The 12,888-nt window shown below is 40.3% G+C and overlaps 1 protein-coding gene across 3 annotated transcripts in view; it reads left to right on the top strand.

Annotated features, from left to right (window-relative positions):
• Positions 1 to 12,888, top strand: part of znf462 (zinc finger protein 462) — a 44,596-nt gene that overhangs the window by 25,723 nt on the left and 5,985 nt on the right. For 2 of the 3 annotated variants that reach the window (XM_020082038.2, XM_069513226.1), the window contains exons 4-10: positions 130 to 264; positions 3,002 to 3,387; positions 4,595 to 4,713; positions 6,134 to 6,331; positions 8,901 to 9,156; positions 9,297 to 9,436; positions 9,814 to 10,037. In XM_020082038.2, coding sequence (XP_019937597.2) covers positions 130 to 264; positions 3,002 to 3,387; positions 4,595 to 4,713; positions 6,134 to 6,331; positions 8,901 to 9,156; positions 9,297 to 9,436; positions 9,814 to 10,037 — 1,458 coding nt within the window. The remainder of the gene's footprint in view (positions 1 to 129; positions 265 to 3,001; positions 3,388 to 4,594; positions 4,714 to 6,133; positions 6,332 to 8,900; positions 9,157 to 9,296; positions 9,437 to 9,813; positions 10,038 to 12,888) is intronic. The other variant, XM_069513227.1, reaches the window with a different exon arrangement.

Raw genomic sequence — 12,888 nt, 5'->3', positions numbered from 1 at the left:
GTGTTGTCTCACAGTTTCATTAAAAGGTTAAACACAAATCACCTTTGAATACAATTTAAAAAGATGTCAAACAAAAATAAAATAGTATCTGTGATTTTAACTGATTATGTTTTGTATTTTTTTGAACAGGAGATTCCAGTAAATAAAGCCCCCGTAGGATTCAGGTGTAACTTCTGCGTTGAAGTGCACTCCACCCTCCGAGCCATCTGCAACCACCTTAGGAAGCACGTCCAGTATGGAGAGGTCAAAGAAGGACATGTCAAGGTAAATGGAGTTGGATGTAGTCTTAGCATTTTGTAAGTTGTGACTGTAAAGTAGCCTCATGTGATTGTGAAAACTGTTAAATTGTCATTTATATAAAACTAAACTAAATGAATTAATGGAAACAGCTATTAAAATAGATACAACTTAACATTCTTTATTCATGGACCATTAAAGACAATTTTTAAAAATATTTTTAATGTGTAAGATTTTTAATGAATAAAAGTATGTATACTTGCATGTAAGAGTTAATAATAATAACGACTTTCATTTAAGTCGCACCTTTCATGGGACCCAAGACCGCTTCACAGGGTTAGGAAACAAGGATAGAAGTAAAAATAATATTAAAATAACCCGAACAATAATAATAACCAGGATTGAAAATAAAAACGGAAATACTAGTTGAGGATAAAGAAACAAGTGGTCAAGTGTCCAGAAATGAGGGCATTACATATATCTGCTGAGGGGGAGTTCTAGATGTTGGGGGCTACCCCATTGAAGGTTGCCATGTCTCCCTGAGAATGTATTTCAAGCTAATCACAAGGTGCATAGATAAGAAAGATACGAGGCGGTCAGAGACAGCATGTAAAAAAACTCAGTAAACAATAAACAAGGAATGACTCAATGTGCAACCTACTGCATCAAGAAGTGTGCACGGATGTCGGACATATGATTGGCCCCTTATTTAGAGAAATCCTAGATGCGCCTCTGCATTTAGCGTACAGACAAACAAAGCAAACAAGCATGTTTCCTAAAAATGTAGAAGCAATTATTTTCCTAATCATGTAGCAGCTTCTTTGAGGATCAAACAAATGTGTAGTATCTATTATTCACTCCTGTTTTAACACTTACACTCTGAAAGACTTTGCAGCGACGTGTTTTACTGAGCTCGGGCTCTGTTTCCCATTTTGTTTATTACTGACAGAGGCTTCTGGGTAGACAGTCTGTCAGCTTCCCCCCAGAGAAAACAAGCAACGCTGTCCCATTGCAGCGGAGTATCAGAGGGGGTGGTGAGCCATAACTTTTAGGGCAGCGGCGGGTAACCATTCGAACATTAGTATTCCGCTGAGGCTGCCAGTGAGGGGAACAAGCCAAAGGATCCAACGCCTCACCCCAGAGGAGGCCTGCTCCTTCCGTCAGACACTCTGTTTTTTTATGTATTTAAGATGAGATGTTTGGGGCCCCTGAGAGTGAAGACTTACTTAACTCATTGTGGCAACTGAGATCTGCCAATAAAAGTCAACTTAAGGTTTTCTGAATAAAATGTTACGGTGTGCAGCTAAAGGTGGTAACCCTGTGAGGGTGTGTGTTACCTGTGAGCAGTTATGGCTTATGACATAATGACCACATACAACATGTCCACCAGATAAATATATATCATATGTTCTACACATTTGAGGAATTAAAATAAACGTTGCTTTTTATAGCGTCACAAGCACAGTTTGAATTCTGCAAAGCCTTCTGATGGAGCTCTTTAAAGAACAGGCTCACGGTGCAGGGCAGACTGGATGGCAAGGTTTGGTCTGTGGATGCCACATCTTATTTATGGCTTACGCAAAGTGCAGGGTCAGGTCCCTCTGCAGAAAGAATGATCTTCCTCGGGGCAATAAAAAAGTCACGGGTGATCCGTCTGTCTGCTCGGGACGACTGCAGGAGCTCCTCTGAACTCCAGCACATGATGGACACAGGAAGTGATGGTGGAGTTTTGTTTAGCAGTCGGCTTGTCTCGCTGTTGGCAAATCTTAAGATATTAAGGTATTGTGTTCTGCTCTGTAGCTTTTTTTGTTGTGTAGCAGCTAAATAATTTGTATTAGTCACTCAGAATAAATGCTTGTGGTTCGGTATACAGGTGTATTATTATTATTAATATTATTAAGAGTTAGATGGCTTGAGGGATTTATGTGTGGGCAACTAGAATAGTTTTTGCTTCTGCTTGTGTTTCACTTCTCATCCAAGAGGCTTCTTCAGTTCCAACTGACTGGTTTCAGGTATTTAACCTCTGTGGGACCTTCCCTATTTTGACAGCTATGTTAAGCATGCAGGTCATTTTGGTGAGCCATGGTGTGAAACCTTTAAGTCATAAACCCACCTTTCAGTTAATTCCTCTTTCACACCAAAATATGCGGATATACATGGGTAAACGAAGGTAAACCTGACCGACTGTTTTTAATAGGCTTTTCGATACCGTGACCTGGGTGACTGAGAGTAGATTTAGATATAATGTACAATGTTCCTGGTCAGATTCAGAGTTGAGCTTCAATCTTCTCGTCCACATCCATTTGTATAATACAATCAAATCATTATCATCAAAGTGAGGTGCATCTGCAAATACTGGCCAATTACTGTCATGTTGGCTAACTATATTATTTAATCTATTCTGGACTGGAATCGCTCATTATTTGCTCATGGACGAGAAACACTTCATCCAAGTATCTCAGACAAATGTCTTTCATTTAATGGTCCTGTTAAAAGAGAGGCTTAACTAATATTTAACTCAAAAGTACTTTTCCAATACAGTACAGATAAAACCATACTGCAGGTTAAATGTTGCTTGTGCACTGTTAATATGATGCATATGAGCTAATGAAAAGTGTCAGACTTAAAGTAATATTAAGTGTACAGAAATTTTTGTCATCTTTGTACTACTATCCAGATAACATATTTACTCCTTACAATCTTTCTCTTTGTGTTATTGTGGAAAAAGAAAAACTTACTGAGACTTGTGCTTTTTGTTTTGCAGCAGGAGGTCGCTGAGGTCCCTCTGACCCTGCCCACAGAGAGCCTAACTAACGGAGACCTGGAGGCAGATGAAGCAGCTGAAGCCGATGACCTCGAGAGACCCGAGGCTGCAACGATGAGCCCACCTTTGATTTCCACGGAGACAGTTGATCCGGAAACAGATGCTGTTGAAGGAAGCGCTGCGGCCCTCGCTGCCGTGGTGACTGAGGACCAACTGAAACAGCGGTTGACAGCGGGGGGTCACCCGTGTGCTCAGTGCGACCGAGTCTTCATGTCCATGCAGGGACTGAGGTCCCATGAGAGGAGCCACTCAGCCATGGCACTGTTCAGCAGAGAGGACAAATACAGCTGCCAGTACTGCCAGTTCGTCTCCCCCTTCAGGCACAAGTAAGTAGAGAGGAGTAGTAAATCTCCATTGTTTATAATTTAGTAAATAATTTCACAATAATATGTTTGATGCTCTACTGAATATTCATCTGTTCTGACTTTCTGATTTCTTTTCCTGGTTGATTTGGTGACAACCAAACACTTTTTTCTTGCTTTTACAAAAAAATTATTTTTGCTCATTGGACAAGAAGCTCTCCGCTGCTGCTGCTGCTGCTCAGCGGACTGTGGCTGCTCCCTCAGATAATTAAAAATGACCCACTGATGAAAATCATTTAACAAACAGTGTTGGAATCACCTCATCCCTGAACATGATTTGCACCGAAGCAATGGTGGTAAAAAACAACAACTCCCATGATCCCACGCTGCGTAACAGTGTAAACAAACTCTTTTATTATTGTACATTTGAAGCTGATGATGTGTCTGATTTATATCCAGATTTCTAATGTAATGTATTGGTACCACAAAGCCATACATAAACTACATTTTTCTATAGTGATGGATCTATATACCAACGCTCTTACAATATGTGCATAGGTATAAGTACTATATACTAATACCATTGTGTACCTTATGCAATCTTTTCTTCAGCTCGACTGGATGTTGGAATCATTCTGCAGTTTTACACCTTGTTCTGTTTACCCCGTTGCATTCGCTTCTCTAATCTCCTTGAAGATTTCCTGCCTCCGAGGAGAGCAAGACAAACATTAGAAGACATTTTGGAAGCATGATTTGTTTTATCCATCTCACAGACTCAGAGCAATAAAAAAGAAGAGTCCTCATCACCTTTGCGCTCCCAGGTGTAATCCCTCTGTACTGTACTGCCCTGACCCAGAAAGGAGCTGCATTCCCATGCCACCTAGGAGGCCCAGCATTAAAAAAACACAGCCACCGTCCCCACAGGCACTTGCACACTCATTCCCACCAGGGGATTGCTGGGTAGATGAGTTCACCCCATGGCTCCCTTGTTCAGTCGTCATTGGAAATGTGCAGCTGTTGTTTGTGAGCCAAACAGAATGAAGAGCTTCAGTATCTGTAGAAAACAAATGCTGTTGAAAATCATCAAAGTGGATGCTGTGGAGTAGAGCTCCCTCCTTCCCTCCTGTACCCTATTCTTATCACTTTGTCTCTGTCTGTTATCCCTTTGTCCTCATTTCATTTATTTTCTTTTGGTTTCATCCTCTTATCTCGTATCCTCCTCTTTTTTCAGTCTGGACAGACATGTGCAGTCTCACCACGGGCACCACAAGCCCTTCAAGTGCAAACTCTGCCCCTTTAAATCTGCCTACGTGAGTCGATTGAAAAGCCACCTGCATAAGACACACACAGGTAAACACACACACACACACACACACACATATACATATGTTAAATCACACCTTACAGCTGTGTCCACGACTAACAAAGTATTCCAGGGCAAGAATAGCAGCCTCCAGTTCATCAACTTCCACATAACAACGCTGTGCTTGATTTAGCTTCTCCAGCACAATACAACCAGTGGATTAGCTTGAGGAGCAGCTTCACTGCATTCACTGAGTACATTAGACACCTAATTAAGTGCACCCAAAGGAATCAAATTCAGATTCAAAACATTTTGCACAAACAGGCCACAGATGAGTCTATTGCTAATGTTGTTTGTCTGGGAATATGAGGAGAAAACGTCAGCATGCGCCATGCAGGTGTCTTCAGTCACAGGTGGTTCTTCTTTTAGAGCAAGCCAGACGGCAACATTGATCCAAAGACATTCAAGAAATGCAAAAAAGATAAAGCTGCACCTGAGTGATCAATACACAAGCAAAAGGAACAAGGCAAACTAGAAAGACCAATTTCTATCGCCGTTTGAGTGCTCTCAACTGTCTGCACGTGAAAGAACAAGAAGCAGCGGTAGAGTTTTACAGCTGCTATGGAAAATTGACACATACCAATTTTTAGCTGCAATAACATTGGAAAATTGGAGTTGCTCGTAGTTCCAGCTAAACTAAAGAACAATTTTCCTCAGAATTGTCCACGTCCAGCAGCTGCCAAACAGTTTGTTTTCACTAGACAACAAATGAGAAGCTTATTAAAACCACTTCTGGACAATAACATGTTACAATCAGATGTGGTGAGCGAACATTCCGCAGAAACATCAGGCAGGATGCTGTAAAATTCAAATGTCTAGCAAAGACATACACAAACATATGAGGCAAAACAGTTGGAGCACAGTCATACAGTGAAGCAGCATAATAATAATAATAATGATAATGTCCTGTGTCCTCACCAACCTGCACGAAACTTAATTTAAGTCTTTGTGTCAGATCTCTCAACAACAGCAACCTAGATTCAGAGCCTTACAAACTTAAACTAAAAAAAACATTCTGTGCTGTTGAGTTTTGTTGGAAAATACAAAATCAACTAATATAGGTTGGCTGATAATATTATCTGATATGAGCCTTTCACAAACATTAGTGTTTATATTTGCAGATATTATTTATAATTATTTATCATGAAGTTTATGGTTAAACTGCAAAATGTCAAGCTTCAATTACATTTCTTTGTTGTACGGTTTTCATAAAGAAAACATAGGAATCACTCAGAAAATATTTAAAATCACACACATTCAGACTTTATGTGAACTCGGTCCTCAGCTAAAATGACAGGAAACTTTTGTGTTTATTATTATCATGTATAGTCCTCAGTATCAACGCTTTATAGATTTCTTTAATCCTTTAATCTTTTCGTTGACTTGCGACTCTTGTTGATCTTCCAGGCGAGCAGCACACATACAAATGCCTGTCGTGCCCCTTCTCCTCCATGACCATCAGTCATCTGAAGGAGCACTCTCTGACAGACCACGGCGAGGCCCTGACCCTCCCCAAACTGAGGGCTGCTACCCAGGCTGCTCATCCCACCCTGAGGGCCTCCCGGCTGGCCAGTTCCACAGAGCAGACTCCACTGGCCTCAGATGGTATGAGATCATGTGTAATATATTTTAGATGTAATGTCATATGATAGACTCATCAGGCCAAATTCTTTGAAATCTAATTCGAGTATTGCAGCAGAATCCAGTGTAGGAAAAGTAAACTGTGAGGTGAAATGAAGTTACTTTAAAACCTACTTGACCTACTTGTTCTCAAAGCCACATCACACAGACATGATGCACACAGTCTGCGATTCAGTGCAATGATCTGAGGTCCATCACAAATTAAATCCATAAATTAGTTTACATTTATGGAAACCGCAGTAGCAGGGCATGACTCTCCCCCAAATCAAAGTAAGACAACGAGAAAGATAAAATGGGAGCAACAGCATCCACCAATATTTACTTTTCTATGATTTTTGTCATTTCAGATAAATATCAGAATGTGGAACCCCAGCAAATAATGAAAGTTGTGCATTTGTGCACATATATATATATATATATTTTATATACATATATATACACATTTTATGCTATTAATATAACACACATATAGTTATATTATAATGTCTTATTCACAGCCTCTGAAAGACAGTTCACAGATTGAATAAATTACTGAGTGTGAGAATTTAGCAGTCTCAGATTCTGCTGCCTAAGCCTTTAATGTTGATTATGAGGTGTTTCTTCACAGACTATGTTGAGTTAAGGAGGCAGCTTCACTGTAGGTTGGTGTAGCAGCTACAGCGATGTGATGTGATGCCATGTTTCAGTGTGTGTGCAGCCGCTGCTTTAGCTCCCAGACTGTTCTTGGCAGCAGCTGTTACCTTGCTGCTGGAGCTGTGGAATCTTCCCTGGAGCTGGAGCAGGGCAACATTCCTCAATGCACCAACCACCACTGTCAGCTGTGCCTCACCAAAGACAAATGAAGCATTGAGAGAGAGCAGAGCTGACATAGTGAATGTCTCTCCACCACGCCACAGTCGCTACCTTCAGTTGAATGTCTGAAATTCAGATGTTTGCAGTGGAATGTGTTTAGTGAGGATTAGCATTTAAATTGCTTCTCATCACTAGGGATTTAACTTTAACTTCTTGAAGCTGGTTTGAATATAGTCACTGCAGTTGGTTTTATCATTTACCGATTCTCCCCCAAACTATTAAAATAATAACTAGAATTACCGCCACGTGGTTGTTAGCCTGTACCAACCAAAGTTTTCCAGTCTTATATGAGGCCAATGTGACCGTTGACCTTTGGCCTCTGAAATGTAATCACTTAATCTTTGAGTCAAAGTGACAAGTGGACAAAGTTTGAAGACATTTTCTCAAGGTAGACTTGAGATTTCATTTTTCAAGAGGCCAAAAACATGTTTGGCCTCTTCTCCTTACACCTTTGACGACTCCGTGAGTCTAAGTAACTGTTGATGCCAAATTAAGAAAGATTTTTCAAAGCATTCTTGAAATAACATGACCACGAGGCAATAAAGGTTTATGTGAGGTCACCGTGACCTTGACCTTCGACCACTAAATTCTAACCGTTCATCTTTGAGTCCAGCTACCAAATTAGAAAGGAATCCCTGGTGGTGTTCGAGAGATATTGTGTTCACAAGGCAAAGAAATGTGTTTTGTGAGGAACACATTGCCCTTGATGTTTTAATCAATTCATCCTTTAGTTCGACTGAATGTTTATACCAAATTTGAAGAAATTCCCTCAAAGGAGTTCTTGCGATTTTGTGTTTACAAGAAGGACACTGATTAGGGGACAAACAGAAAATATATTGCGTCTGGCCACTGACAGATGACAGATGACAACCCCTAGTTCTTTAAAATCACTTCCTAATTTTAATACTGCTTCGATTTGATTCTCCTCCTCCTCTGTCTTCAATTCCTCATGAAATTTGGAAAATAAACATTACTTAATTCAAGCAGACACATCATTATAAAACTACAAAATTTGCTTTCTGGCTGCCATTTCAGTTCCTCAATGAAGGGGATATTAAAACCATGAGTCAACTGTTCCATTGTTGGATTCCTATGACTTCCTCTGCTTCCACTGCAAAAGTGACAAATTAAAATCTCAAGCAAGTAAAAGTTAAAAAATATATTTTTCCCCCCTCAATGTTTCCTCATCCTGTGAGTGCTGAATGAGGCATTTTTCACATGACACACTTCTATTAGTGTCACTGTGCTTTATTTATTGATGTGTTGGAGGCTCAAAGTAGGACGAGAAGATGAGCTGGTGCGCTGATATTATAGACACATGAGAGGAGGAGGAGGAGGAGGAGAAGGGAAAAGGTGGGGGCGAATGATGACAGTCACATTTACACTTCAGTGTCTGGGAGGTGGGGAGGAGACACTGGGTGTGAATGCAACTCGTCTGGAAAATCAAGTCTCCTCTGGAAATAAAAAGATCCGCTGCTGTCTGCTGATAGCGTTTTATTTATATATATTTTAAGTATTAAGAATGTGCATTTTATTTTTTCAGGAAATAATCTCTCATAAACTGAATCGATACATAAAATGAGAATGCCGCATACCTCAGGCCTCTTTTTAGGTCACAACAGAGTCCACATGTATGTTACAGTATAATAAACAACACTTTATCTCTCCGTCCCTCTCTCAGATCCATCCTACCTGGAGCCGGCTGATGTTCGTCAGCAGCTGAGTCATTACCAGCTGGCCTCCCGCAGTCACATGTCCTCTGGCTCAACACCTGGTGGATCAACAGTGGCAGACAATCGACCAGACGGCATCCTCACTTGTGAGTTCTGCGAGTTCAGCTCCGGATACATGCAGAGCCTTCGCCGGCACTACAGGGACCGTCACGGCGGCAAGAAGCTCTTCAAGTGCAAAGACTGTTCGTTCTTCACCTGCAACAAGTAAGGAAGGAGGGAAACAAGGAAAACAGTATTTATGAAAATACAGACGCTGATAAATAAAGCTTACAAACTATGCACAATCTTTTCCAAGAATATTCGCACATGTCAAAACACCAGACCCCTCCGTCTTTCTATCTCAGGAATAACTTCACCATGCACGTAGAGGCTGGACACAACAACAACGCACCTGAAGACATCCCCAAAGACCTGCGCTGCCCTCTCTGCCTCTACCACACCAAACACACGAGCAATATGATCGACCACATCGTCCTGCACAGAGGTACGAGTCACACGTATCAATGAAGGAAATGGTTGGACATTTTAGAATTTCTATTAAAGGAGTCAGATGAGACGATTCTCAGAAACTGAGCTCTGATAAGTTGAAGAAAACATTATTGTTAGCTTGGGTCGTTTTTTGTGACACTGTCTTCTTACCTTAGAAGTTTTGCGGTTGAAATTGATAAAATGACAAAAGCCACAGCCACTGGGATCACTTTTTCTGCGTATGTGACAAATGATATTTGACTTCTCTCCTGTGTCCCAACATCTCTTTTTTTCTATTATGTCATTACTGTTCTTCGCTCCGCCATTATTCCCCTCTTTCCATTTCCTCTGAACTAATAATCCACAACGCATCTTCTCCTCTTCCTCCACCAGAGGAGCGCGTGGCTCCACTGGAGGTCAGCCGCTCCAAGCTGTCGCGCCATCTCCAGGGCCTTGTGTTCCGCTGCCACAAATGCACCTTCACATGCTCCAGTGACCAGGCCTTGCAGCTGCACCTACAGAAGCACGCTGAGATCAAGCCTTACCAGTGCCAGCTCTGCTACTATGACAGCAGTCGACGGAGTCAGCTAGAGGAGCATCTCCGCCTCGAACATAAGGTCAGCTGGAGTCCGATATGATGCACATGAAGTTTTCTGGAACTAAGTTTGAATTCCTATACCCAATGTAAAAGTAGGAAGTAGGAGGAATGTGGCCATTACGAACGGTGTCCTCATTTTACAGATGAAAGACTTTGGGGCTTATCACTGTCAGAGTCAGCGGTTTACTGATAAGAATGGGTTTTAATCATCAGTGTGTTTAATGGCTGTAACACCAGTTGTTTACAGCTTATGCACTCTGTAGCTTCAAACTGTTCAATTAATCCTATATGACCTTTGCTTTTTTAATGTGAGGTAATAATGAAGCCTGCACCAGTCATCTGTCCGTATTTCCCCTGTGTTGACGATCACATAATACAGCTAATCCAACGTGAAACCCCTAAATCAAACAAATCCTCAGTAATCAGCTGCTGAACTGTAGATTTAAAGATGTACTTTAAGTACATAGACTGTAAATACAGATGGACGACATGTCGAAGCCAAAATATCCTGGATACGAACGCCGTCATCTTGTACATTTTGAGCCAATGTCCGTGCAGGAATGGGGGTGGAGTCACTATAACGAGGTCCCGTTGATGCAGGCGCTCGACCGATCAGGAGTCAGAAGTCTCAGCTGCCAATCATGGTGTTTTAAATAAGTAATTAAAACCAAACACTATCATTTGTTTGACATGCACTTTGACTTTTTACTGTGGTCAATGTCCCACCCACTTACATGGTGGAGGTGAAGTTTATGATCTATACTGCAGCCAGCCACCAGGTGGCGATCAAGACACTTTGTCATGTCGTCCATCTTCATATACAGCCTTTGCTTGAATCAAAGACGCAGACATCATTTAATAATATAGTCAGGTGAGTCAAAAGAGTTTCGTCTGTGGCCAACAAACCTACATGGATAGAAGATCCAAAAGTGTTTATAATCACTTTTTGAGCTGATGCCATAGAATGCAGACAAATACGTGTTATATATTATATAATATGTTTGTAGGGTTTATTTGCATAACTACTTCCTGTTGTTGTGAGCGTGTCAGACCCAAACAGTCTCCTGCTGAGTTCTTCATAAGTGAAACTCCAGAAACGGTATTGTCAATTTACCGGAGTTCATGTCTGAAAACAGTCTTTGTCTAATCATGTGTGGAACTGATCACTTTAAAAAAATGAAACCTCATCCTCCATTATATCATTTTCTTTGAAGTAGTTTGATATCAGTGAAATGTAAATAAGATACACCCAGTAACACCACCTCCACATTAACATCCTAATCAGAGAGCTTTCAATTTAATCAGAGAAAACACTGTTAATGGTTTTATTGCTGCTAACATTTTGTGTGTGTGTGTGTGGTATTTGTTTTTTTAGCATGTGTCATAAAACTTTATTAGAAGGGAAATCATTAGAAGTATCCAATTACAATGGACCATAAAGTCAGTCACAAGAATGAAAGGATATAAACTTTACACCATATTTAATTTGACCCACATAACACCTCTGCTCTTCCCCCATCTTACTTTTACATTAAACTTCTGTCCATCTTCAAGACACACAAACCAATAAGTCCAAAATTGACCTCTGTGCTGCACCTCGAGAGATAACAAAATATCAGTAAAGTGATACAACAGAATAAGATGAGTGGGTGGATACATATCAGATTGTTCAAGCATCAGTATATCCTCATCCCATCCAGGAGAGAAAAGACTTCAGAGGGCGAGAGCTTTGCAAAATAGATAGAGATTGTAATAAAAAGAGGAGAAGGGACGGACAAAGGGGAAAAAAGGATCTTGTACTAATGCATTCCCGAAATCCTTCTTATTATATTTAGCTTGACACTTTCAAATATGGTTTTCAGCACCGTCCTCATTGATATCATCATTTTGTAAAGATGTTTGGTAGATGAAGGTCAAACAGCAGCAGCCCGTAGATATTTCTAAGCGGCCTTGAGCATGACCGTTAACTTCAAGTAGCCAGGCCATAATTTATAAGCCTTGAATCATTCATCATCCATACACACAGCAATCATTTAACAACTTCTACAGCCATTCAGCAAATTTTAAGTTTGAATTGCATACCAAGCTGTAAAATCCTTTTATTTTCTTGCCATTGGAAAATGATGAATGTATGGTTTCATCGTGGACACTTAAATGGCTGATGTGGACCCTGGGAGTCTGAGTATATGCTTTTAAAAAGAACTGATGGAGACAGAGAGAAAGAGATTATTCATGGGGGGAGAGTTGTTGTGATTTATTGACAAGATATGTATTTAAACATCCATCCATGTTGGTGTTAATAATTTCAGTTCATCACCTAAATATACGATTACACATCTTGTTTGAGAGACTTTAACTTTTTAAATTCTTGCAAATTAGGTACAAAATATATTTTATTGAAGGCAAAAAGCCAAAACTTTTTTTCACCGGGAAAGTTTTGACTGGTGACAAGAGACTGACCCTCTCATCCAACAGACTGCTGACTTGGTTCTTTTGGTAGTTTGGACGAAAATAAGAATCCAAAAACTTTTAATGCCATTTCTTTGCCTCAGAATATAAAGTTACTGTTGAAAAATCTGCTTCTAACCAAAACATTCACTTATTATTTACTATGGCTTTAACATTAAATCTAATTTAAATAAGGTATAAAGCTGATTGGAGAAACACAGTTCATGTATAAAGAACCAGACAACCAGAGAGAAACAAACAAAAGTGTCTCTACCCAGTTTTAAAAAATCTGCATAAATTAGTTTATGCATTTATCATAGTTTTAAACAAATCAGGATATGATTTTTCAGTTTCTCTGGTAATTGTTACACAGGGTCACATGGAGGGTCGGTGGATTGATCCCAGAGTCTTCTGAGCCCTAG

This window comes from Paralichthys olivaceus, chromosome 18, assembly GCF_024713975.1.
Source record: "Paralichthys olivaceus isolate ysfri-2021 chromosome 18, ASM2471397v2, whole genome shotgun sequence".
In the NCBI taxonomy this organism is placed as follows: domain Eukaryota; kingdom Metazoa; phylum Chordata; class Actinopteri; order Pleuronectiformes; family Paralichthyidae; genus Paralichthys; species Paralichthys olivaceus.
Note: the sequence above shows the minus strand (reverse complement) of the source record. Positions and strands in the feature narration are given on the sequence as shown.